Below are 27,901 nucleotides of genomic sequence, written 5' to 3'. Positions count from 1 at the left end.
CACAAAGCAGACATGAAGAAAAATTAGCATTTATTTTGAGTGGTTTTCTGCAACCCAGATAAACACAAATATTCACTCTCCTTTTAGCCTAAGTTTGGTCTCCATTAACTCTTGGAAATATTATCAGGCTCTTTAGCTGCTACATGTTTTACTTTCTAAACTTGCTCATCACCTGGACACAAGTTTGGTGAGAGCAATGACACTGAAATGGCAGATTCAGGTGATAATTGTAGTAGTAGAAGCCCCCTTTCACACACAAGTAATCATTTGATCCAGTGCTCATATAGAAATGATGATAATGGCTATTTTAAGTGAAGGATGTGAAGGATTCTTCCACCACTGTTGTGCTGCAAAACATATTCTCGTCCTTTGTGTAATTCCACAAGCCCCTCTCCTGATGTTGTCTTGAATCATGCAGCGTCTGTGCCGTATTGTCCTAATTATGCTTTGGTTACTGGAAGTGTGTGAGCTGAGACTACCGGCACCGCTGTGGCTCTAATCAGCTCCACAATGTGAAAATACAGCGTCACCACCCTGCAGAAAAGACTCCAAACGGTTAGCGTCACCCTCTTATTGTGGTTCAATGCTTCACAGTGCACTTGAATGTAAAATGAAGAATGGATCAGGAGCGGTAAAAGCACACTTCATCGCCATGGTAACGAGTTTAGCATGCAGCTCTGTTGTACTTGGCTTAAGAGTGAGCGATGGACTAAATGGATGTGAATGTAAATACAGTGTGGTGGGATAAGGTGTTGCAGGAGCATCTCTCGAGGGGCCGAGCGGCTGTTGTTGAACAGATATGACAGATTGTGGTGGGTAAAAATTTACTGATACAACCTGAGGAAGGACTAGTTCGAGTTTTAATGTACTTCACGTGGACTAGTTGAACATGTCGCTGGATACAAAATGGTTGATACAGCTTGGTGAGGTTAGTTTGTGTCCATGACACAGGTGGTGGATAGTGTCATATGTGACCTCGGCAGGTTTCTACAGGAACGTTTTTGAAGCTCAGTCCTTTTGGTGAAAACAACCCAGAGGAGAGGAAAATTTTATCCTAGACAGTAACTTATCAAACAACAGCACAACAAAACAGACGTGACAGCCATGTCAGCAACAGAAATAGAAATCCCTAAATATGCAACAGTCTATAAAGAAACCTGAAAAATTATAAATGCTACAGAGCAAACTTTCTTCTAACAAGTAGCTGGACAATGACAATTATTTCAGTTGACTGACAGCTAATCGCTAGGTTGGGCAACTAGCTTCCAAATAGTGACTTGAAGTGAAGCTGTGACATGAGCATTCTGAATCAGGTCTAAGTATATCAATAACCATATATGATCTCCTATTAATTTTGTGACAGAATACTTTTTGTGTGTGTTTCTGGTTTCCTTGATTGTGGTTGCTCTGTATTGAGTGTGTTTCTCATGGTTTTAGAGAAAGTTCCCTCTTGTGACCAGGAGCGACAGAGCGCACTGGACGAGGCTCGGCAGAATCCTCGCGAGGCCATTTTCATTCCAGACTGTGGGCCTGGAGGCCTTTACAAACCGGTCCAGTGCCACCAGTCTACAGGCTACTGCTGGTGTGTTCTGGTGGACACAGGGCGGCCCATTCCCGGCACCTCCACAAGGTAATACGAGTTTACAGAGATGGCACTTAAAGTAATGTTTGTTCTTCCAAAGTGAAAATGGCTTTTTGATATCCTGGTGACAGGACAGGTGGAATACTTTTGTTGGTACCAGTGCTGTACAACACATTTGACAGCACAAGCAGGACTGCATATTTTGGTGCCGTTACTACCGTTTGTGCCGTTGCTACAGACATACAGTAGTTTGTTTTAAGGTGTTGCTGGCAGTTAAGACTGTGAATTTTATTTTAAGAGTCTACAGCCATAGCTAACATGCTCAAAACAATAATGCCTACATGCTGATGTTACCGTATTCAAGTTTGTTTACCATCATCTTAGTTCCACTTGTTAGCATTCTAACATTATCTAACTAAGAGTAAACACAACTATGGGTGAGGCTGACATGTATGTCCCTGCAGTATATAGTCATAAAGCAAGGTATCTGACAAAGTTAAACTTTGACTCAACGATGCCACTAGATGAAACGTTATGGGATCGCCACACTTATTAGATTCAATTCTGAGAGGGGAAATGAATGCCTGTAACATACGAATGGCAGTACTTTTTCTTTAGAGAATCATGGCGTTTTCGTTACCCTAGAATGAGCCGTTAATATCTACATACAGAGCAGGTCCTCCTCTACTGAGATTGGCACATTGCACACTGCCATTTTCTACAGTAACCCAGAATGGACAAACTAGACACTAGCTCTAGTTAGGGCCATTCCCGTTTTTGCATCAGCCAGTGTAATAAGAAGCCTCTCCACGACGGGCAACACTGGATATACACTGATTTTGTTAATGTAAAACTGCTTTATTCTGTGTATTTACTGGTTTAAATCACTGGTTCTTTTGTTTTGGAGAGGAGGAGACCTATGTGGATAATTCGGCTCCCGTTTAAAACCTCCTGATTGTCTTGATCTTAAGTTAACAGAGAAAAAAGGTGAGCACAGATTAGCTGGGGCTAGACTAACAGCCGTCGCCACTGTGCCAAACAGAGTAGGAGAAAAACTGATTTGTGGCTTGAAACTGCTTTATTTGGTGTTTCTCTGGTTTAAATCACCCATTGTTTTGTTTGTTTTGAAGAGGAGGAGACCTCTGTAGATAACTAGGCTCCTGGTTAAAAACCTCCTGAACAATGAACACTGAAGGAATTCTAACCAGGAGAAGTTTCAATTGGTTGCAATTCTCACCGCTAGATGCCACTTAATCCCCCTTAATCATACACACTGTTCCTTTAAGTACAGTTCAGTACAGTAGATGTTGAATAGCGAAACAATGAAGTTTAACCTTCTGGTGACGCTAAAGGAAAAGTCAGGGATTAATCTTCTGGGAATCATGGATATCTGTACCCAACTGCATGAGAATCCATCAAATAGTTGTTGATATATTTCAGTCTGCACTAAAGGGATGGCCTGACCTACAAACCTACATCAATATTCATAGAGCTAATGGCTGACAACTACTTTCACTGTGAAACCCTTAATTTTCTTAAGGAATTCTGGATCCAAGCTGCTGCTGCTGATTTCAGTTGGCAATATAATTAGCTTCAGGCCCTGATGGGAAAATCATTGAGCTGACCATAAACACTCAGAGTTTGGTATGACGTTTGTTTTCAGTGCAGTTGCTGCTGTTTATATTGCTTTCGGGGAAATGGCTGAGGCACAATGGGTTTTTTTTGGGGGGTTTTTTCAAGAGGTGAATGTCCCGGGGATGGAGACAAAAATGCTGACTAAATGATGCCAATTGCTCATTTTGGTTGTTTAGAATCGTTTCATGATTTTTATCTATAATGTGAATATTACAACTTAGAACACAGCGACAGATAAAGGGGAAGAGATTGGATGTTTGAGAAACTGTCAGCATGCAGCGGTAAATAGATGAGCTGTTTTTGTTCCTGAAGGAGCATCATTATTCTCTCTCCACAACAGGGATCATGTTTTACAGGATGAGGTACAGACGACCAGAGAGTTAGTTGGTGGCCTTGTTACAGATTAAATACAGGACAATGCAGCTTAGTTTCAAATAAAGGAGATACAGTGTATTTATAACTGACAGCCCCTAAAAACCCTAAAATAAATCATTTACACAGACCAAATTCTCCTCTGCATTTCAGAGATATTGAATTTCACCCTTGAGGCGATTATTTCTCCACATAAGAATTTATTGTATTTTGGACTAGCCCTTATGTCACTCGTCCCAATTTCTTTTCTCTGGACAGCAATGTGCAGAGTCATGCATCAGACATCCCTTCTTGGATCAGTGGCCCTGCAGACTGTGAAAAAAGAAATGACAACTTGCTTTTACTTTGAAAAAAAAAAAGAAAGCCAAATGAGACACACATGCTCAATTTTCCATCCTATTCAAGAGCCACTGATACAATAGCCAGGAGAAAACGAGTCATGCCACGGATAATGCTGAACAGTTTGTTATGGCTCTGAAACAAAGCTATGTGCACGTCAAATCAAATTTATTTATTAAGTCTTTTTTTAAAAAGAGAAGGTAATCATTGTCAATAATTCTTTACAGATCAATGGTGAATACACAGAACAAAGCCCAAAAACAATATTTTGTAGTTTTAAGATGTCAGAACAGCATGAATGTGTACGAGTGCACACAGTGAAGAGATTTGGAAGAGTTTTCATAATTAAGACACACAAAGATATTTCTTTTCCTGGTTTTAAGCTCGACATCAGATTGTTCCGAGGCCCTAGGGGAAAATCTTTGATGGTGTTTTTGTTTTCAGTTCAAGGCTTTTTTCTGATCAAATTTGTCACGAGCTTCTCTTTTGATGTTTCAGGTTTTTCACACATTGCTGAGAAAGCTCTATTCTTTTCTCCTTCTGTCTCATGCAGCCATGTTCCCACTGTCCTCTCCTTTCTGTTTAACAGGTACCAGACGCCCGAGTGTGACGGCGCTGCTCGATCTCGCGTCTCAGACACTGAAGATCCCTTCCAAGGCAGAGACCTGACAGGTTTTCTCCACTTTTCACTGCAGTAACATTCCTGGATTAAATATATTGTCTTGTGTCAAACTTCATATTTAACAAATGAGGATGCTTAAATATTAAATAGCATCGAATATCCATGAGCAATGTGTTTGGCAAACGTAAAGCCATCTCCAATACTCAGTTTAGATGAAGCTGCTGGAGTGTAAATGTTCCCAAATCCAGTCAGGAGCAGGACAGAGCTAACAATGTTACCCTAAACACTGACGGCATCCAGGCCCAGTTTCCAAACAACAGTGAAATACTACACAGTGCCATGAATGAGGCTTTTTTTTAACATGGAATCACACAAACTGGTTGCAGGTAGAAGTAACGTTAGGTTAATATTGTATGTAGCGAGCCAGTTAGTGAGACAGGCTGAGTTTGGCAACCTACACTGAGTTTTTTTGTTTTGGAAAGGTTAAAAGAAACTAAACACCACCCTTCAAACTCTTTTCATACGGAGTATCTCTCTTATTACAGCCGCATGAACACCATTACAGCATGTAGAGAAATCCAAAGTTTGACCTGCTGTGCTCAGTTACAGTTGCTGATTGGACAATTGCTGCCAGGGGAGAGGTTTAGAGCAGTGACTTGTAACCAGGGGTACTGCGGCAGTTACCAGGAGCTCATGAAAATATTGTGGTGTAGCTCAACTAATCTGAAAACATTTAAATAAAAAATTAAATGGAAAATGGGGGGGAAAAAAAATAATATATATATAAATGCACAACACATCGTGTAGCAATGCGTGAAAATTAGTTAGCAAGCGAGCAGCGAAGTCTGAACAATTAGCTAACAAGACTACGTCAAGACAGAGTATATGGCTGGACCGTTTATAAAACACTAGATGGCTTCTATGTTGAAACAGGGACTCTTAAATCTTAAAAGGAAGTGGCCAGCTTATACCCAGTTACAGAATTCGGCATTCACCCTGACTTTTGCTTACAGAGCTAGCCCTGTTGTTGCGGTCCAGCCCAAAATTTCATGTAAATACATGATAAAATGAAGAACAGTAGGCTACACCAAGACAGCAGAAGGGACCTGCGTCCTCTAGAGCTGATCAAACTCCTTTCAAATTCCATTCTGGATTGATCACAACCCTCGTCTCCCCTTCTTAGCTGCATTCGGGGATGCACTTCCCCGCAAAATAAATGAAGGCTGCACAGCCTTCGGCCACTATAAGAGCCAAGCTCTACTGTTAATAGTCAATAATGATTAAATAAGGCCTTATATCATACAGACACGACTATCCCTCTAACAAATTAATGAGGTGATTCTCTCTTTTCTCAGCCAAAACTTCTATTTCCCCATCGGCTGGCTAATTAGCTAGCTAGCTTGCTAATTCCACCATGCTATCATGCCACACTGGTTACAGACAGTGAGGAATGCAGCAGTAGAAGACTGTCAGTGTCCATGGCTGTGTTAGCGCCTCTTCATATCAAAAGATCAACAGCCAATGGGGAATCACCAATGTCATCACACACTCCGACCAATGGGTGTGTCCTGTTTATGGCTTCGCCTCAGCGTTTCAGGCAAAAATAATGGATAAATGGTGAAAAAGTAGCTGAAAGTAATGAATATACTGTTCAAACAGTTAGCTAACTAAAAGTAATGGACAAATGACTAAAATAGTTACTGAAATTAATAAATATGCAGTTAGTTAAATAGTTAACTAAAAATAATGGCTGAATGTTTAAAATGGCTTCTGCCACCAATATACAAAGGCAAACGTAACCAAACTAACCTTAAAGGAAAAGGCCACTTTAGAATGAAAATACAGACAGTACTTTCTGACCCTCATGCCGACAAGAAGTCCAGTGTAGTTTTTAATCCACAAAACTCGTTCGGGGTATTGGAGGATAACAGCTAGCTGGAATAACAGCTACACTTGAAGTGCATGGAACCCACATTTTGAAAATGTAATAAAACTCCACTAATGCATTTCAAAAACGTCAGAACGGCCCGTCCGTCGTAATCCAAGTGCCCTTAAGCCACGGCATGCAAAATTGACTTGAAATGACGTAATTTACTCCACTTTTATAGCATAATTTCTCACCGTGGTCAGTTAGCCTGCCCTGCAGGCGTGCTGTGTTTACATGGCAACTCGCGCAAGACTCGAGAACTAGCACTACCACAAGCCATCAGCTAGTCTCGTCTTATATTGTGAATGGTGCAAAATAATATCAAATTAATGATAAATTCAAATAAACACATTTGGAACCTGATAGGTGGTGTACTGAAGGGGCACTTGAGTTCATCTGACAGAGCTGCAGGGATGCATCTTAAAGAAAATGTTGGGAACCACTGGATTAAAATGGTCAATAAAGAGCATTGTAGGTCAGGGACTTAGAAAGTATGTCTGTTTTCATTTGTTACAGTCAGCCTCACACTAACTGACCAGATAGAGGGTTTTGATTAAGAACTGACCAAACCACACTTTGTGGTGTCGGATTGCCTGGCAGCAAAGATCAGAGACTCTCCTCTAATCCAGAGGTCGTAACCCCGGCTCATTCTCTTCTGCCCTTGTTACTGCTCACTTACGTTTGTTGCCCCTCTGTTTCCCCATCATTTAAAGTTGCATTGTAACTCTTATTTAATTCCCATCTGGTGAGTTTACAGAGTCAAGCATGACTCCTGACTGTGCAGCAGATGTGTGGCATGTTTTATGGAAGGTGTGAGTGTTGCGGGGTGTGGTGGTGAGGCTGTGGGGGGGCTGCTGGGGGTGTTGGAGACCACAGGGTGCTGAGTGGAGATATTTTTATGTACTGTAGAGGGATGTTCTGAACCACCACAACAAAGCACAATATTTCATGGTCATCCCATCAAGGCGAAAAGAGAAGAATGCTTGAGAGGGCAGTCTATTAACAGCATGGAGCTACAGGTTCAATCTCACTGTACACAAAGTGACACAATACCACCTCTGTCAGGAGGAGCAGGTAAGAGCTCTTCCCCCGAGACCAAAGGCTCGGATCTGTTAACTTCCAGTTCAGTCGGTTCAGGAACTGGATTTTATTCAAAACCTTTATTAGGAAAAATCTGTGTGAATAGTTTAATCTTAATTAGTAATCTACAAATAATTTGACATTAATGTATTGTTTGGTGAAAAATAATAATTTTGCTTCCATTTATATTGTCTCGTCAAACACTACAAAGACCAGGACTAAAATGCAGCATCCTTAATAATGTTTCTTATGCTTAAAGCGACACTTTGCACAGTGGTGAAGCAGCAGTTGGAAATAATTTTAGCACCCACCATTTTTGTAATGTGGTAACAGTAAATTGCACCACACACTAAAACCCAAATTACACTTTCCACATCTATGAAGCAGTGACGGTCTGAGTGGCGTTTATTTTGCTAATTTTGGTGGACTGTTTGTGCTGACAAACTCTGCAAATGCAAAGATGTGACATTTATATTTGAAGACACCCGGCGCCGTATGAACACAACTAAATATCAGGGATTTTATGTTGACCAAACCAGCTGCTGTGTGATCAGTTTAAGAAAGAAAAGATTTTATTGTTGGTGGACCCAGCTTTATGAGCTTTGTAGAGACTTCTTACTTAGAGTTGCTCGGCAAAGAAAGTCCTCTCAGTCGAGCGCAGATCTCCACCAAGCAGACACATTTCGGCTGCCCGAGCTCATCGCTGCCACTCTAGACAATTCGCATAATTCCAGCAGTGCTGTAATCTCTCAAGACAGATTCTGCAATCTACATTGTAGAATCTGTCGGCAGCCCTGTGTGAAAGACGACTAGAGAGGGGGGGAGGGCGGGGCTTTGAGTTTGAACGATGCTGCGCTTTAGCCAATCACAATGGAGGGGGCGCGGCCGAGACGTGCAGGTGTCCCCAGGAAATGTGTACCTACAGAAACAGCAAGCTCCACGTCCATAGCGACCACTCCAGTAATGCCATCTCGTCAACGTGAAAAAAAAAAACAATTTCCAGCGGATGTCTGAGTTACAACATGATTGAGCTAACTGGAGTAGTTTCATGTCGTATCCGGCAACGGGAGGCTTTTAACAGATGACGTCCTGATGTTAGCTTTGCTAACTGTCCCTGTCAGCTGCAGCCACTGATGCTTTCTAGACATCGTGATTTCCCATAACTGAATAAATACCACACATAGCAACACAAAACTGCTTTGCTAGCTCAATTATGTTGTAACTAAGATATTCACTGGAAAAAATATTTTATTCACGGACCGTTTATTGAGTTATTACCTTATTTTTAATACAGTCTATGGTTATAGACAACGCTAACGGCTAACGTTAACAGCTAACGGTTAGCCCAGCTAATCTACGATAACCATATTAATTACGTGCACACAGAAATAGTAACGTTTGTTCAGTCATTGTGTTTATAGACTTAACGAACATCAGATTAGTCTACACGGTGATATAGTGACGTGAAAAATGTGATATATAGCTAAACTCTGCTGGTTTTCTACCCGAAGTATTGTAAACAACACGGCGATTCCCTGGGGGCACCGCCGGAAGTGAAGGGCGTGAGGCCCTTGCACTTCCGGTTAGTCGAAAAACTCCGGGCTGTGCCTCCAGAGATAAAGGAAGAAAAAAAATAATTTATTTTTATTTTATTTTTTATTTTTTTACCAATGGATTTCCAGATTGGCAGTGCTGCAGCATGTTTCAGAAGATACGTTAAAATTATGAAGATGAATGTACTTTTAATGAGTAAAACACAATCACAAATCTTTGATCCATGTTTCCTATAACTAGACTTTAAACGATATTAACTTCGTCTATAGGCTACAGCACAACAAATTAGGAAATACCAATAGTAAACACGATTAAAACAGACAAAAGAAAGAAAGAAAGAAGCACAAATATCAAGAGGGAAAAAAAGACCAAATCAACAAAATCTGCAAGTCTTTGTCAAGACAGCAGTAGAGAACAGAAATGGGGACTAATTCATCTTGTACAATTAAGTAGGAAATAACAATTAACACAACTAAAACAGAGAAAGAAAGAAACCATTTAATTGCCCACTTACTTAATTAAGGTAGAAGCACAAATATCAGGGAGAAATGACCAAATAAAATCCCTGAATCAGGCAGACAAAATGACCCGCTTATAAAAAGCTCCCATTGTGGTATGACGCCGTGCAGCAGATGGAACAAAACCAGGTGACAGGTGGACTGTGGAGAGTTGTGGCTCCAGTTGCCTTACAGTCAAGATGGCGAAGAAGCTAACAAAACAAAAACTAATTAATCTCGTGCCTAACTGAAGTGAATCATAATATAGTGGGTTTGGAATTAATCTGCAGATGAGTTAAAAGTAAGACCAAACTTTTTCATGGATGTCAGTTCTTGAGCCACGAAGAAAGCCAAAATGTGGCCTACAACAGACTGTACGGTGTGTTGTTTTTAACCGAAACAATTTCCGAAAAACTTGCAGCGGGTTTTTCCAAGGACTGTAAATCACGGCAACCATGAAAGGTCCTTGAGCATACAGTCATAAATGTAGAGACATAATATTGGGATGACTGGTCCAGTAGTTCGGCAGACAAGTTGCAGACAGACAGATACACACACGCATGCATGCACACTCACAATCAACGCATTATCAAACGCATGGATAATGCATTTAAGGCGCTACGACAACTCAGGTGGGAGAAACTGAGAAGAAAAATCTCTATTTAAACTACTCACATGTAATAAACATTTGTAATCTGCGAAGATGCACCACAGTGAAACATTACTTTGTTTTAATGGTTTAAAAGCTAAAAATAAAGGATGGTAACCTTGTTTGGTGCAGCTTTAATGTGTTTTAACATCAAATCCAAGTGGCCCTGCACCACACTGTGCCCTTGACACCTTGCCACATAGGCAGCATACAACATAACGGCTTGCGCTTCGTAACACCCCAATTTAACACTTGGATTAAGGCGCAGCAAGCCAGTGCTTTCCCGAGCTTGTCGCGTCGTAGGAAATGCTAATTGGATTCACCTGGCAGGGCAGCGGACCACCTCCCACAGAACCCCCCGAGCCAACACAAAAGGAATGAAAAGACATGAACAGAGCGGAGAACAAGGAGGCCACAAACGCTCAGAGGAAGGGGAGGAGGGGATTGACTAAGAAAGCTTGAGCAAGGAGGCTGAAAAAAAAAAAAAAAAAGAATGAGAAGATTAGTTTACTATGCAGCTGCGTTTGAAGTTTCCCTTTAAGAGACACAATTAGGAGGGAAAAATTTGCACTGGTTTAGCGTGCTATTAAAACCATACATCTGGGCAATTAAAATGAGCTACCCAAGGTGTTCAGAATTGTGTCATAAAAGTTAACAGGTCTGCGCTGCTCAACAAAACTCTCTCATCACCACACACTTCTGTTCCACCTCTCGCCATGTGCCGCAGCTCTGCTTTTCTCAGCTCTTACAAAACGGTCTAACTATGTATTTCTCTTCTATTGAAAATACATTCGTAGTGATTCAGCAGTAATTGTAAACGTAAGCCAGTTAACAGTTACACCTGGTTTGTTGTTAAGCCATGTGAAAGTTTGCCTGCTTTCTTTTACAGTGTAACAGCCGTTTTCCGTTTGACATCTGTCACAGTGGTTCACTGGTGTCGAGGCAGTAGAGGCACTTCAGCTTCACTGCGCCATAATGACTCAAATTATGTGTGGAAGGTAATTTTGGTGTATTTTTGTCTTTGATTTGTGCCAGGCTGCCCAGAGGGGAAGAAAGTGGAATTCATTACAAGCTTGTTAGATGCCCTCACCACAGACATGGTGCAAGCCATAAACTCACCAGCCCCCTCTGGTGGTGGGAGGTAAGTAGAGTCATGTACCACTGAAGACCCCAGAGTCTTGTACCTGAGCAGGACAGCTCATGGCTGATCGTTCATGGAAAACTTCCACCACCTCTGGTTTTTCTCAGATAATCCTTCCCTCTGGTTTTCTGAATTGAATGCTAATATTTCATCTCTGACACACACACAGATATCTTGGCACAGACACTGACAGGGTTTGTGTTCACTTTCCATCAATGCTAGAACTTTATACACTGATGGGACTGGAAGGTATTTGGGATTAAAGCTGTCCATAATATGGAGTATGTCAATGCACACTGAGCTTGCCCGAATCCATTCTGCAGAGCGAAGCAGAGAATTGATTTTAAATTATTTTATTGCAAGCTGAGCTCTCATAACATGCGGTCATCTGCCTGACGTATCCAGTTTCACACCTTTAGATTTTTATTTATTGGAAATCAACATCATGAACCATTCTTTGAGTGTGAAGTAATGTGATCACATGCCGAATATCAGTGTTTCATGCAGGATTAGAATCTTTTATCAGCCTGTTTTAAAGGCACATTAAACGTGTTATCTTTTATGTATTAATGTGAACGTCCTCTGTATTTCCAGTTTATTCTTGTGTGTATGTTGCACTATTGGTGTGTTATAGCTATGACTAATGGTGAAACTGTGTTTATCTTTTGAGCAGTTTACATCAGATGTATTTTGCTACTTCCCTAATCATAGTCAGGCTGGGTGATTAATCATATGTCTTTTTTAATTACAATTTTGGCTTAAAATGATAATGAAAACAAGATAATCGAGTTGAAATTATTATGAAATGATCATTCCGTTTCACAATCATTTTGGCTTGCACTCCCTTCCTTTACAGCAGCATGCTCAAAGTTGCCAACTTGGCGACTTGCTCACTAGACTTTGCAACTTTTCTTAGACCCTCTGAGAAACTTTATTTCCAAAAAGCAACTAGTGACAAATTTAGCAACTTATCAAGACCAACAGGGGAAAAGTGAGAAATAAAGTATATTTAAATATATTATGGTTCAAAAATATACTGGAATTCATTCCCATGCATGCTGCTCAGGATGATCACAGTCCACGGCTCTTTTGTCAATAGCAGGGAGTCTCTTCCTCTCCTCTTGTGTTGTGTTAATCTTTAAATGTTATTTATCACATCATTTATCAGATTTTTTATTTGTTTTTAATTAGAATTAAATTCAAGAAAGAAAAAAAGGCAAAGAGTTCAACAAATGGGCGTTTCCAAAGTCAATGAGTGATCATGTTAAATAATTGTGATCTCAATGTTGACCAAATAACTGAGTGTATTTTGCCATAATCGAGCAGCCCTCCATTCAGTGTGTTGAAACATTCATGTTTAACCTCTCCATCAGGTTTGTTGAGCCTGATCCCAGTCACACTTTAGAGGAGAGGGTGGTGCACTGGTACTTCGCCCAGCTGGATAACAACGGCAGTCACGACATCAACAAGAAGGAGCTAAAGCCGTTTAAGAGGTACCTGAAGAAGAAAGCCAAACCCAAGAAATGCGCCCGCAAGTTCACCGACTACTGCGACCTGAATAAGGACAGAGCCATCTCCCTGCAGGAGCTGAAAGGCTGCCTGGGCGTCAGCAAGGAGGGTAAGGAAGGCTGGGGAGAACTTGATGGTTGAGAGTGTTAGCAGGGTCATAGAGCAGGGTCATGACTCCAGTGTGACCTCAGGCCAGCTGGGAAAATCTGCATATAGACTCCTGTCTCCTATAACAACTAGTTAGAGATGCCCCTTGGTACACAGATCTCATGGTCTACAGCTCAACAGCTACTTCTATGAAAATAAAACAAATGAAATCTCTCATGAAAATGTCAGATTTAGGATTTAAGAGAATAAAAGGGGTGCTTGGTTGTGTCAGGATGACTAATTTCCATGTGTTTTTAAAACTGCCAAGTGCATAAGTGTAAAGTATAATACACAGAACCATTTCCATTCATTCCCACATGAGATTTTTACTAATATTTTCATCATGTCATCGGTTTAGAAAGTCAAGTCATTTAGAGGAAGGGATGAAGTATGTGTGGTGCATGTGACAAACAGATGTGTTGGCAGTCTACATAAGGTGCACTGCTCCACTTAGCACTCACTGATGAATATTTAGACTAGGCTAATGTATTAGTGGATCCTCGGCACTGTCTGGGCCGGAAAACTGTAACTACTCATCATGAGTATACAGACTGGTTCTAATAGAGATCATTAACAACTGTCAGAGCTGCTCACAGTGAGAGGCTGCTGCCAGCTACCATCCAAGTGTTAAAACAGCCAAGAGAAAAACTAAAATTAATTTCTTAATAGTTAGGAGATGTTCAGAGGTTGTAAAACACATTTAACACACAAATGATAATGTAAACTGTCACAATGTCGACAATGATTTTTTTGCAGGAGCTGTATTGACGCACAATGATGCTATATTTAAATTGTACTATTTTTATTTTTATTTTCTTTCATGGCATATTTCAAGGTGACTTAAGAGCAAGACATCCACCTCTCTAACCTTTGTTGTTTTTCTTCTGCAGGTAGCTCAACAACAAGTGGCAGCCAAGGGACAAGGCAAGGGACAAAATTGTTCAGTAAGGCAAACTAATATGCTTTCACTAACTCTGGCTGCCTCCGGCTCTGAGCGCTGTAGTTGGCTTATTGTGTAACACATTAACATGCATATTGCTGAAATGCGTACAGCTAGTTGACACAGCAGCACCTGATATACATGCAAAGCTTTATGTGATGAGCACCGAAAATTTCAGTTTGAAGTTTATGTCCTGATGTATCTGTATGGACGTGCAGTAATGCGTGGTGTGTGTTGTTATTAGCTGATATTTTAGAGGGTGGTTCAGTAAGAGTCAGATTTTGTCTCCAGGGAGTGACATCTCATCTAATGTTATGATCATTAAGACAAAAATGACATTTGTGGTTTTATTCTGATTAATAGGCCTGAAAAACCTGAAGCCAGCTCTTCAGATGACTTTTACAGGGTTGGAACTCACACTTATTTGCATTTCATTGGTTAATCTGCTGATTATTTTCTCCATTAATCAATCATTTTGTCCATAAAATGTAACACAAAAGTGAAAAATGGGGTAGTGGAATAATTTACTAAAGCCCAGTCTTCTTTTATTTGAGCATCCATCCAAAATCAAGCTATTTAATTTACCATCTTAAACGACAAAAAGCAAATCAGCAAATCCTCACATTTGAGCAGCTGAAACTGCAGGATGTTGCTTGAAAAATTACTGAAACGATTATTTGAATAGTTGCCAATTAATTTTATGTCAATCAACTACTCAATTTTTTCAGCTCTAGACATTTGTGACATCTTTTTCTTGTTCCTACTTTAATTGAAACAACAAGAAATTGGCTCAAAGAGTCTAAAATGCAACAAAGGAATCATCATACATTTTGCTGATTGTCTTTATCTTTTAGACTCTCCTTCTTTTCTTAATCTCTTTTTCGATCCGTCAGGATCGCCCCCCATCAAGAGATTATTGGTCCCGTTGGTGCTGTTGACTCTGGCCACTGGGCCGGTTCAGCACAACATAGCACTGAGGTCATGTGTTTACCCTGGCGCTGGCCCGCCGCGCCTGGAGAACAGTGGCTCGGAGCGGGCATAACGTCAGGCCTCTTGGACCCTGGGCACAGCTGCCAGGATAAACAGCCACAGTATTGGAAGAGCAGTGAAGGAGGCTCGGCCGGTTGTTTTCCCTGTGGTCACCTAATCTCTCACCTCCATGCTTAAGAGCTGGAGGTAAACGGCCTGACAGCTTTATACGGCTCCTCATGCTGCCACTCAGGCACTCTGGGCTAGTGATGATTGTGGAGAGAGTGAGGTATGTAAAGAGAGACGGAGACAGAGGAAGCTTGCATGAAAGAAGCAGGAGTCTGTAAGAACATATGGCAACATTCTGCCTTGACTAAGATAGACGGCCACTGTGTTCAGGTATGCCTAGCTGATCCTCAATGGCCTGGATCCCTTTAAGTCAAGCTGCCGTTGCCAGACGTTAAATCTCATCATGCTCTGTCGCAGCTTCGGATCGTCACTGGAGTGTTGTTGGACATATTTACAGTTTACAGTGTGTGCTTTTTGGTGAAGGATTGTAAGCATGTGGGGCATAGTGGAGCACATCTGTATGAGGCTCCTCGGTCTCGACATGTTGGCAGCAGCGAAGGAAAACATCTGAATACCTTGTGTGAGTTTTGAAGTGCTGCAGAGGGTGGCATCCATTCTCTGGAGAGACTGGAATCCTCATTATAGATGAGATATGTAACAGAAGCCCAGGGCGATGAATTTCTCTTCTCACAGTCGGGCCACTGGTTAGCAGCAGGTCTGGTGGTTCGGCATTATGTCTCCTTCACTGTGATGAACAAAACACAAAATGTTTCACTGTTAAACTTGTTGCAATGGGTTCTGACAGCAGAGTTCATGATGTTCTTTTCAGAAGTCTTAATTCCATTTAGAAAGACGTAAACATATTTTTGAATAAGTACAAACACATGCGGGTGTGCATGTACGAATGATTGCACGCACAAAAACACACCAAATATGGGAAAACGCAATTATAAGATATTAGAGGATCTGTTGTGAGTGCTTACAGAGCTGTTGTTGAGCATGAGTGGTTGTAAATTTTTTCTGCAACACACAGTACGTCCAGTACAATCACAGCATGCACAACTTCAGACTGAAGTCGTGACTTTACACGGAGGTTGAACGATGTACAGTTATAATTGCTGGTGAATGATAGAAACGTGGAGTATTCTTAAACTCTGGGTCAAAAATGGACCAACACAAAGTTTACCGATAATCATTTATTCAGGAAGTCTCGCTGAGATCAAGATCTCTTTTACAAGAATCTAGAAGTTTACATACTACATACCACAGCTCAGTCATCACACACACACACACACACACACACACACACACACACACAGACACACACAGACACACACAGACACAGACACACAGACACACAGACACACAGACACACAGTGAGGTGTATAGTACAAGGACCAGAATTCCCCATTTTAAAGTTGTTTTGAGGAACTTATCCAATCTGTCCTGTGATCTGGTGTCATGGCTTTTCAGTTTGAGCTTCACTAAGGCTGTTGCATATCTCGGCAACTTAGATAGAAAGGACTTCTAAATGAAACACTGGTATGCTGGTGTTTTCTAGAAGTCAGTGTAACATATAACTTCTTCACTCACAGCTGTCTTAAGTAAAGAATTGAATGGGATTGTGATAAATTATCCAGTGGTTTAAGGGTGGTGGCAGAAACATGAGCATACAGGTATCTACGTGATCCAGTGTAGATAGTACAGTGAATTTGTTTTTCAAGAGAAACGAGCTTTGATCCTGTTTGATCCTGTCTGTCAGTTTTCAAGCCAGGTGTTCAACCTGAGTGTTGTAGGCCAATAAGAAGACGGAGTAAGCGACCTTTGAAAAGAAACATTTCTTCTTTGTGTTAAGAAAAGAATTTCAAAATATTTTTTTTCACAAAGCAACCAGAAATCCAAAGTTCGGAGCTGATCTTCCTCTGGTGTATTAAAATATTGTCTGTAGAACAGATGTAAAGCTTCAGGTACACATGCACTAGTGTTGTCACAGTACGATACCAGTGACAGTATCACGGTTCTGAGTAGTATTACAATACCACAGCAAAAATGAGGCAGATGTGCCTTTTAACATTTATAAAAAGATAAATCACTTTTCTATAATACATCCATGATATTTCAATGGAATAAATTACTTATTGACTTATTCATACTTCAAAAACGGCATCAATAAGTGATTAACATAGGGGGGATCAAAATAAAATAAATAAAATCAAAATCAACCAAAAATCAACCAGCCACCCTCCTCCCCTGACAAGTTAAGAACAGTCCCTTAAGTGTGGTGAGGTTTGTGGACCGTTAACCTGCCACAAAGAGAGAAATGTGAACGGCTCGTTTCTCCTCTGACACGTCACATACCTGTGTGCTGCCATGGCTCGGCTGTTCAGGTACTGCTAGGCAGTCATGACACCAACAAAGAGGAAATTATTAGACCTGGAGCCGGGCTTCTCGGTCGCCGGTAAACCACGTTATCTTGCGGTGGCTATAGTGCTCCGCTGTATTCCTGTCTGTGACCCCCGTTCAACCCACAACCGGCAGGATTCGCCTTTCATTTCTGCTGCTGGTTGAAATCTGTATTCGCACAGCGTGCTCCTGAATGATTTCTTTTGCTCGTACAAAACTATTTTTAGTCGCAAATGCGAGTAAAATGCTCGCACCATAGAGCTCTGTGGAAAACAAATCACTGTAGCATATATAAACAAATCTAGCCTACAAGTAAAAAGAAATAAAAAATAACTTTCACTGCCTAAAGATACTCAGTAGCTCAGCTAATACCTGAAATGTCACTGGAAAACAAACCACTGCAGCAGCATATTGAGTGCCAGGTGGCCAGCACGTGCCGTTATTGGACGGCGCATGGACACTCACCCTCTTGCGATTGGACTTTGAACTTACCCCACAGTAGTGGTACCGTGAGGTACCGCAGTACTACGGTACTCCAACATTATGGTATCATATGTACCGTGGTGTTTAAGTACCGTGGTCTACCATCTGTACCAGTATACCCTGCAACACTAACATGCACTAAAATCAACTGCTCCTCCATATTTATCATGGACTGATATTTACAGAGGAAATTAAAAAGATATCTGCCAGCTGTGATTCGTTGTTGCATCAGTGTCACTCTTGCTTTTAAGACCCGCCTTCTGCGCATCTACATTGACAACAATGTAGTGTGCAGGCAAAGCGGCGCAGCATGTGTTTGAGTCCTAAGAAATATCGCCACCTCTTCACTGAAAGCATTCAGGGGCTGATCACCTGTCAAAGGTGCTTTGAAACTTCCTGCACTGTTCTGTATCTGAAGGTGGACAAAAACAGTCAGATATGTCCCGTCTGCTGTTCTCTGTCATACTCCTCTCCTCCTTTCTCGTCTCCTTCCCTGCTCTCTGGTCTCTTCCTCTCCTGTTTGTCCTGGCTGTGTCTGTCATTAGGCAGGAATGAAAGGAGGGCATTATGAGGCAGGCCTGGCACAGAGGCTGCAGGACCATTAGAGAGCCCAGAGCCCCGTCCTCTCAGAGCCAACAGCAATTACTCCACACCACTTGTGTTTTAATTACTGTGACATCAGCTCGACACACTGTGCTGCGTTTAAGGTAACAGCGGTCAACCGAGAGGGCTGTGACAGTTAGATAAGCTTCGCTTTGCTTACCGTCACTACTTGTTACCCTGGTGATGAGTTGACCAAAAAATAATCCTTATTTATGGGCTGAGGGTAAACTCAGGGCTGTGTATCCACCTCCTTAGCCGAGCCCTTCCCCCCCCACTTGCAACCATGTGCTGGTATACCATGATTCCCAGCTCTTGAGCCAAGCGTCTTTATTGGCTGGTCCCAGGCGAGGTGAGGCGATTCACTGTCAGACAGGATCTGCTTTCAGCTCTTTATCACAAGTGGGGCCAAGGTGTCCAGGGAGAGGCAAGGCAGCTTTGTGTTGTTAATGGCACAGACAGTGTCCTCAGTGACTGCGAGGAGAAGAGGGAGAGGACCATTCGCTGCTCTGGAGCCTGGTAATTGCAAAGTCGATTCATCAGCACCACTGTGGCTCAGCTCCTCACAACAGAGACATTTATCTGAACTAAAGAGAGGAACAGCATGACTTCACTGCAGAGAGCTATCAGGAAATATTGTGCTGTTGCATAGTTTAACAGGTAGAACATGCCACTGGTGCTGCCAAGGTAAAGACTTTATGACAGTGAATGTAGAAAAATACTACAGTTCTTGTTATTGAGCTGCAACTTCTTGCTTGAAGGTAACTTAAAAATCCATTAACACCAGAGAGGCCAAACTTCAGTCAAGGAACAGCTGGTCTGAATCTTAGAGCTGCAATACTTCAACATTCAAATATCTCTCCATGATTTCTTTATAATCTGTATTGACCTAAATTAATGTTGCAAGACATGAGGATGCAAATGTTGACAGGTCATTCCTCCTGTCTGATGATATGGGTCGAGCCAAACAATCTACGTAAGTTCAGTCAGGACCACTTAAGTCAAAGAAAACTGTATTTGCATCCATTTGCAGTATTATATTTGGCGGTATGGCTCTGTTCTGGGGCCCCTCTGCCTTTCCTTGGGCGTATGCAAAAAGCCTAAGGCAGAGAGAGCACACCTCCCTGCCCTTCCATGCGCCTACATGGAAGACCTAAGTCAGGGAGAGCAGCAGCAAAGACCCTCCAGAAACAGAACAGAGCAGCATCAATGACAAACAGAAATGATATTGATAAGTCAGACACAGCATGAAAAGGAGGAGCTGGGGTGGAGGCGAGTTGCAAAGCGGCTTGCAGAGGAAACAGCAACAGTAGGCAGGCCAGAGCAGTTTAAACAGGATCCTCTGAATGAGATTTGCCAATTTAGTTGCATACAAAGGAATCGTGATCTATCAGCTCATCCATCTGTGGACTGGGCTGCTTCAGATCAGCTGATGTAGCTGGGATGTGAGCTAAGCTTCACACCGTGTCCTGCCTGAACTAACGCTATGCTCAATATCTGGCAAGATTAATGTGAAATCTGGGATGACCTTTAGCTCACCTGGAAGAGTGTGTGTCCTGTATAAGCCAGGTCCTCTGCGGTGGCCAAGGTTTGATTCCAACCTGCCTCCCTTTCAATCCTTAGCTGTACTGTGAAGTAAGCACACTGTTTGCCACATCTGCTGTTGTGGTGGCACGTCATGTAAACCGCATCACGTCTTGTACATTGAGTTTTTGCTGTTTGTGTTTAAAGTAGAAAAAAGAAAATATTTTATGAACTGGGTGGATACAAGTTGATTTAGTGTTGTGTTTTTGTAACAGGCAGTAAAGAAAAATCAACATTTATTTATATAAAAATGTCAACAGTAGTCACCTGCATCCTACTAGTCATGGTAGAAATAGCTGGTCATAACATTTTACCTCATGCACTTAAAGTATAAAGCACTCACTACAGGACTCACTCACATGGAAGGTAATCTGTGATTTATGGAGTGCTGGAGGGTTTGTGATGCTTTAAAGTTTGAGAATTCTTGACTCTGAAGCAAACTCAGCTCCTGAGACTACAGAAGCTGAAATCAGCTGGACTTTTATTTCATGGCTAACATAACCAGCACTGACAGAGAGTGCACCTGCACCTGCACATCCCCACCCCCACCGGCTGCTGTCTCACACACACAACTTCATGTAGGCCAGTAGAAAGTCCAGACACAAACTGCAAACTCAACCCTATGCATGCGTGCAACATACAGATACATGGAAAGACATACAATATTCACACAAATACAGCCCCATCTCAAATGCACAAACATGTAAACAGACATACACACTCAGACACACATTCACACACAGCCGGAGCTCTCACAGAGCTCAGGAGGACCTCTGCTCCCATCTGACAGCCATCTGTAAGCAATCTAAGCTCTTTACCCATCTCCTTTCCTCCAAGGCCTCTCCTCCCTCCCTCCCTCCCTCCCTCACCCACTCATCTGATTGATGAGTGAGCAGTCCATCCCTTGTGCAGCACACTGACTGTCCCATGCAACACGAACGCAACACAACTTCAGAGAGTGTTGAGTTATAGTTTGGCTGTAACATAACGTCACCACATGTGATGGTGGATATGGGTGCAGGGTACAGCTGCTTCACAGCCAAATTTAAGCTATTAACCACTGACTTTATCCTGTAGAGGTGACTTAAAAAAAAGTCAAGATAAACAGATGGTAAAGAAAGCTGACATGTTGCTGAGGGAGAGAAAAAATAAAAGTGACAAACTGAAATAGATGAACATTTTCACTGTTTTTACTTAAGACAGTAACAGACTTTGCTCCATATTGCATTTTTAATTGTAATGAACAACACGCTAGATGGTAGACTATTTTCAACTATAACGTTACCTTTGCCTCTGAAGTTAGTGATTTTAAGTTAGTTAATTAACTTTCAGAATTAGCTTTGCATATATTGTTAATAGTATTTATCATTCATTTTGTATGATGAGTTTTTGATCATTTTAATAGCGAGGTTAGTCAGTTAGCTTTTCTAACCAGCTACTAAAACAGAAAAGCATTGTCAACTTCATGAGGGCAGTCAGCTCTATGAACTTTTACTGCTCGCTTTCACAAGACGCAGAGTTTAAAACAGAGCAGTAGCAACCTATGTTAGCTAAGCTCTGAAAATCAGGCTGACATTGGTGCTACACTGATGCTGTGTCTCAAATCGCGTACTTGAGTACATTTTAAGTGCGTTCACACTGAGAAGTATAGAAAAATGCAGTGCACTATGAGTACCCGGATGGTGCACTCAAAACTATCAAGAAGTTGAGTCTGGAACTATGGACACTTTTCGCCCTCAATGGTTGCCATCTTGGCTACTTAGCAGAAGTGGAGGGACCACTTTTCAAACTGGAAATGGCGGCCGAGGACTGTGCGACCGTGAATGTTGCTGCATTGTACAAAAGTTATACATGTGTTTTTTGCACAAAGCACAACTATACTGTTGTCGGGTATAAGCCAGCAGTATGTTTATTGGGTTCATTTAGCAGTCTGTAATGATTTGGCACCGCGGACGATAACGCGAATGCTAATGCTAGTTTGCTAACTAGCTAACAGCTGCACATTTTGACGTTGTGGCAAACAGTGGCGGTAATGCTCCACTGGCTGGTTACATTAAAAGAGGAAGAAGAGGTCGAAATTTGGGGTCGTCATTTCCGGAAAGTGCACAACGGCCGTGTTTGGTTTGAGACAACACTACCCTGTTGAAATCTGCGCACTACGCCAATAAGTACATAGTGCACATAGTATACTACATGGAAGTGTACTAACGGAAGTATGTGATTTGAGACACACCAAAAGTGACTTGTTAATGCTGCTAACCGTTATCCAAGACAGTAAGATGGTTACGAAAATGATCAAAAGCACTATAAACAGGTGCCCAGTAGATCAGTGGGTAGGGCGGGCGTCTAATGTATAAGGCAATGTCCTTGCCACAAGGCTGCAGGGTCAATTCCAACCTGCTGCACTTTACTGCATGTCATCCCCCCTCTCTCTCTCCCCCTTTCATGCTTAATCTTGACTCTTTCTTTTTTTTTAATAAAGACAAAAAAGGCAAAAAAAAATAATCTTAAATAAATAACACATACAACGAATGGTAAATACTATTAACAATATGTACAAAGCTTACTTTGAAAAGAGAAATATTTAACTTAAATGGGCGAAAAAGCACTGTCGAAGGCAAAAATGTTACTGTAGAGCTGACAGGAAGTAAATAGATGTGAATTTTCAAAATGGATTTACGTCACACTACATTGTGGAAGTTGAGTGACTTTTAATAGAAGTGATATATATAGAGAAAAAACAGCAAGGCAAATAAAAATAAATGATGAAATAGTACATTTATTTTTGGTTCTTAGCTAAATAAAAAAATCGCAGTCTGGACTGGAGTCTGTTAAATTATTTAACTTAAGGAAAATTATGATGATGACACATGGGAGAAATATTTTTAGCTGCAGAGGATGGATCTGCTTTCCATATGCACAGGTGTTGTCACTCAGAAACGCAACATTTTTACTGAACTATAATAGACGTTAGATACATTATTTAAATTGTGTGAGAGTCCGTCTAAGTGAGCTTCTGCCTGTGGAAAGATGCCATCGTCTGTCACGCAACAGCTATGTGTGAGAGCATCTGCATGCTGGACACTAAAACAGATGAGTGAATACATTTTCTTTTTTTCCCCCCTCTGTTGTGCGCCTGTCTCTCTTTCTGTTCGCAGTAGGTCGTCTGGTGTGAGAAGAGAAGGATCCAGAAGCTGAGACGAGAGCAGAGGGCACAGAGGGAAGGCATCTGTACGCTTGCTGACAGGAAAGAGAAAGATGGAGCAGAAAAATTAGGAAGTTCCTGAGTTTCAAAAAAGTGAACGGAAAAACACGAAAACGAAGCGGCGCCAAAATATTTGCACTTTCTCCTCCCTATGTTTGACATTTTATCTGTTTGTACGTGTGTTGTTGTTTTTTTTTTCTCTTTAAGTGACTGAAAAGGTCGATGTAAGAATGAGAATATATTTGTAAAAAGATGACAGGCTCACCACTGGAAGATGTGCATGTTACCACATTTCCCCTTGTGTTTCAGTCTGCTGTTGTGATTCGTTCTGTCCTCACATCACAGGAACAGGCACTAACACACATTTTATGGCCATTAAATTAAGCTTAAATCTCCCCCGTTACAGATAGCAGCACACAGGCCAGTGGTAACTCACTGAAGAGGAGCTTACAGTGAGTCACATTCAGCCCAAATGTTGCTCGATGCTCAAAAGAGGAGCTAGACCAATCTAAAAGAATGTGTAATGTTGTATGTGAGCATGCAATATTAAGTGAACGGCATGTATTAGAATTAAACTGTGACCATTAAGTCTAATTTATCAGCACAGAATTAGCTGAATGAATCCCCTTGCACTGCACAGAACTTTCTAGATACATTAACATTTGGCTTAAGAATCTGATCTTTGTGGACAATGTCTGAGATGTGTTACGTCTGTATTTTGTTCAGTACATACCAGTGTTGGGGAAAGCTGTAAGTACTGAGTTACTTACTACACAGTTACTTAAAGGTGTGCTATTTGTACAATCCAAAACCAATGCAAGACCATTATGTTGTATGTAGTTTGTAGTTTTTTCAGTTATTAGCATGTTGTCTGCACAAGATGCCTTGAGGTTTTTACTTTTTCTACCTTTTTTGTTCATAAAGTTTGTGCTAACAAAAAAATCAAATAATAATAGTAATAAAAAAAAAAGAAAAATCAAATAGAAACAGATTGTGAGAACTGAAATGTGTAGCAGCTGTCAGTAATTACAAAGGTAATATGAGTACTTTTAAAGTCACACATCCCCCCCCCAACACTGGTACAGTACACACACAGTCCTAGCAGTGTACTAACACAGCTTCACACTGTAACACAAAGCAGGTTTCTACATGCATGTGACAGTATCATATTAAAGCTGCATTAATTCATTTTTTAAACACATCTCTCTGAATTACAGTTGCCTCATAAAGTTGTTATGGCTAACATGAGTTGCCTCCTTACAGATGGAGCCAACAGAGAGCAACATTATCATCCCAAGTCCAATATTGAGCTCTTCTTTTTTTTGGTCTCCACCAACTGCTGAGGGAAATATCCGGTTCTTAGGCTGATAAACGCTCCACTACGTTCACCAACTAATTGCTAACTGTCTGTCTGGTGTTTGGTGCAGAGCAGGTAGCATTATAGCCGGTTTACCATGGCTTATTTGCCGAAAACCGCTATAAAGTAAATTTAAAAAATGAGTTAAAGGTTCTGTATGTTACTTTTTACATGTATTAATTGTTTCTTTTAATGCCAATGGGTGACCAGATTATATGTTAACTTAAAGACTGAACCTGGTTACCTGTGCATCAGTATCTAAGGTTAGCTAGTGCAACCACGGGCTGCACTAGCCAAGTCTTGTCTCATTTGTGGTTTAATACACACTCAATTCAAAATTCAAATTCAGTGCCCCTGTGTTAAAAAGTCCTAGAAGTCCTAGAAGAAAAAACTGGCATGAAATATATTGTGTTATTTAGATTTTAGCAGGCCAACATTAGCTAACATTAGCCTGCTTGCTAATGCGGGTGAATTGCTAGCTAGCGAACATACCAAAATATTGTCTTGAGTGAATAATCTCAGCTACAGTTTTGAGACCCCAGAGGCTGGTTTGCAAATTACTTTATCAGGTTACATTATGAAGCAACCAACACCAGCATAGCTTAGTTACAGCTAGCTAGACGGCCAAATGAGCTACGCATTCTCTAAGCTAAGGTTAGCAAGCTAGCTGTGACTTAGCTATGGCACATGGCTCTGCTGTTGGTTGCTTCGTAACGTTACCTAGGAGTTTGCAAATGGCAAGCTAGTTAATATCACAGAGCCAACAAAGGAACATTACAGACGGTGACATTAGTCTAAATATGATTGTGATTTATTTTCCAGCATTCCATGAACATGATGCTGGGCAATCATGTTCACTCGTATATGTCACGTCACTGTTTTGCTTGCTAACGGCTACATGGTGGGAGCAACAGGATGTTGACTGCAGTCCACTTAACGGTCTCAGAAAGAGGTGTCATAAATTGTAATTTTCTGAAAGTTACATACAGAAACTTCAAAAGAAACACAGAAAGAGCGGCTGAGTTGGGTGATAATTCTCTGGAAGTTCGTCTGTAAGAGAGACCTCTTTTACAATCCATTGAATCCAATGTTAATATTTAAAAAATATGAATTAATGCAGTTTTAAGTTCAAACCACAACGGAGGCCATTGATTTACACATATTTTGTGTAACTCTTTTGTTCTATGTGTAATGTTATGTCAAGTTATAAGTCAGTGTGCCTAGTTTTATTACTCTACTAAGTTAATGCTTTTCTACACAATCAAACCTGACAGCTAAAAAGTATTTCCAGTATGTTAGTGGTGAATTCTGCATGTTTAGATGTTTTCCACAAAGTGTTTAGTGATTGGGCTCTACTGGCTACCTTTACAAACAACATTACCTAATCTCTGACAGAGACCCCCTGGTGGGGATTTTATTTTTCCAAAACACATCATAGTCCAGAGAATGACTTTTTAATATTCTTATTAGTACCAGGAAAAAAAGAGGTGGCACAGATGACTAAACCCAACCAGTAAATGGAGTAAGGTGTTTACATGGCTCCGCATCCCGTTAATATCAGCCCATTTCAGCTGTCATATTCACGTTTATCCCAGTCATTGTAAACAAGATGTGGCATTTACAAATGCCAGTTCCTAAAATAAATATTTGAGTCTCCCCAGTAATATCGGAGTACACTTTGTGCATGTAAACACATTCACTGTCTGCCCTCAAACAGTTGATGTCAGTCCTGCTCTGTGAAACACTTACCACCACACATACTTGGAGCTTTGCCACCTTAAGCAAGACAATGCAGTAAGTCTTTAAAAATATCCCCCAGGGTGTCTGATGAAGAGGAAAATGACAGAACAGGGAGGAAAAACACTAGAAAAGGACCTTATGAACAAGTTTTGGAATGTAAATAAAATTTCTTCCTCACATTTGGGAACAATTGAGTTTGAAAATTGGAGATTCATGAGTTTGCTATTGTGGTCTGAATGCTTGTTGTGTATTTGTTTTGAGTTGTGTATTTCTTAAGCAAAGTCCCAAGAGTCGCTGCAGTGGCTCGAGAACATGAGACAAAAAAAGGCTCCCATTGTAAATATGTACAATAACCTTTATTTGTTTGTTTGTTTTACTAAATTTCATTGTGGGGTATATGGGTGTTCACTTACTTCACTGTCATTCTGACTTATTGTAAAGAAATATATACTTTTCTGTTTACATCATGTCAAACATTAGGCTGTTACAGTAGCTAATTCACATCGTTGAAATGCTTAGACGAGACTGTGTTATAAGCTCTGAGCACTGTTTATTTTATCAGTGGTGGGTTTTTTGACTATTACAGCTTGTGTTTTATGACTTCTGTCATCACTATACACGGTCAAGAATGTATACAGTATCTATCTGGTGCTTAATCCACAACAATCACAAGTCCAGTCGGGTCTGATTTGAACCGGACAGTTATTCCAAGAATGAGAAAAGAAACGTCTCTCTTAGACGGCTGTGCAGTCTCTCCTGAGTGCCTGCTTCAGTCCAGGTTTGAACACTGGGCTTGTTTGTCTGCTGAAGTGCTTCCAGACGCTGCAGAGCTGCAGATCACATGAGAGATCTAAAACAACCTAACAGGCTAGTAATCACCGCTAATCACGATGGGGGACGTATAGTGAGGGAGGCTCGCAGATGACTGTCAGTCTGACGGGGAGAAGCCAAGTTTGTCTCTCTGCTGAGCGGCAACTTTTCCACTGCACAGCCCCAACAGGCTTCTCAAGACCATCTCAATGTGTTTTGACAATATTTCTTATTCATAGCTGAAGAAATTAGATCTGTTGGAAAACAAAACCCTCAGACATGTTGTCTTTGGGTGAAATTGGTCAATGTAAATTATGTGGCTTGAGGTGCAGCTGTTTGGCTAAGCAAAAAAAACAAAAATGCTTTTCCACTTTAATATAGGTCTCATTTCCTGAGCTCTCTGAACCTGTGTCACAATAAACTCATCCAAGACAAAACAATAGAGGGGAACAAAAAGAAAAGGGGTGTTTTTTAGAGGGCAGCCTGCACTGATAGAGTTTATGAAGTGCATCTTGGCACACAGCAGCAGCTTACACCTGGGTTGTATCACTTTTCTGGGTAGTTTGTGTTTTTTCCCACCCGAACTGAGACATAAATTTAAAGCGGCCATAATGAGAAAAAGGTCTGTAGATGCCCTACAGTCACAACAACTGAACACACCAGTTATTTCACACTTGCAGGACTAAA

The 27,901-nt window shown here is 41.1% G+C and overlaps 1 protein-coding gene across 6 annotated transcripts in view; it reads left to right on the top strand.

Moving 5' to 3' along the window:
* smoc1 (SPARC related modular calcium binding 1) overlaps window positions 1–26,598 on the top strand; it is a 71,720-nt gene extending 45,122 nt beyond the window's left edge. For 4 of the 6 annotated variants that reach the window (XM_050062885.1, XM_050062883.1, XM_050062882.1 and 1 more), the window contains 6 exons: window positions 1,438–1,630; window positions 4,518–4,600; window positions 11,293–11,398; window positions 12,772–13,016; window positions 13,945–13,978; window positions 23,261–26,598. In XM_050062885.1, coding sequence (XP_049918842.1) covers window positions 1,438–1,630; window positions 4,518–4,600; window positions 11,293–11,398; window positions 12,772–13,016; window positions 13,945–13,978; window positions 23,261–23,300 — 701 coding nt within the window. In that variant the 3' untranslated portion in view covers window positions 23,301–26,598. Of the gene's footprint in view, window positions 1–1,437; window positions 1,631–4,517; window positions 4,601–11,292; window positions 11,399–12,771; window positions 13,017–13,944; window positions 13,999–23,260 lie in introns of all 6 variants that reach the window. The other 2 variants (XM_050062884.1, XM_050062881.1) reach the window with 1 other exon arrangement.
* The last annotated feature ends 1,303 nt before the right edge of the window (window positions 26,599–27,901 follow it).

Source organism: Epinephelus moara, chromosome 14, assembly GCF_006386435.1.
Source record: "Epinephelus moara isolate mb chromosome 14, YSFRI_EMoa_1.0, whole genome shotgun sequence".
Taxonomy (NCBI): Eukaryota; Metazoa; Chordata; class Actinopteri; order Perciformes; family Serranidae; genus Epinephelus; species Epinephelus moara.
The sequence above is the reverse complement of the archived record's forward strand: the minus strand, read 5'-3'. Positions and strand labels throughout refer to the sequence as shown.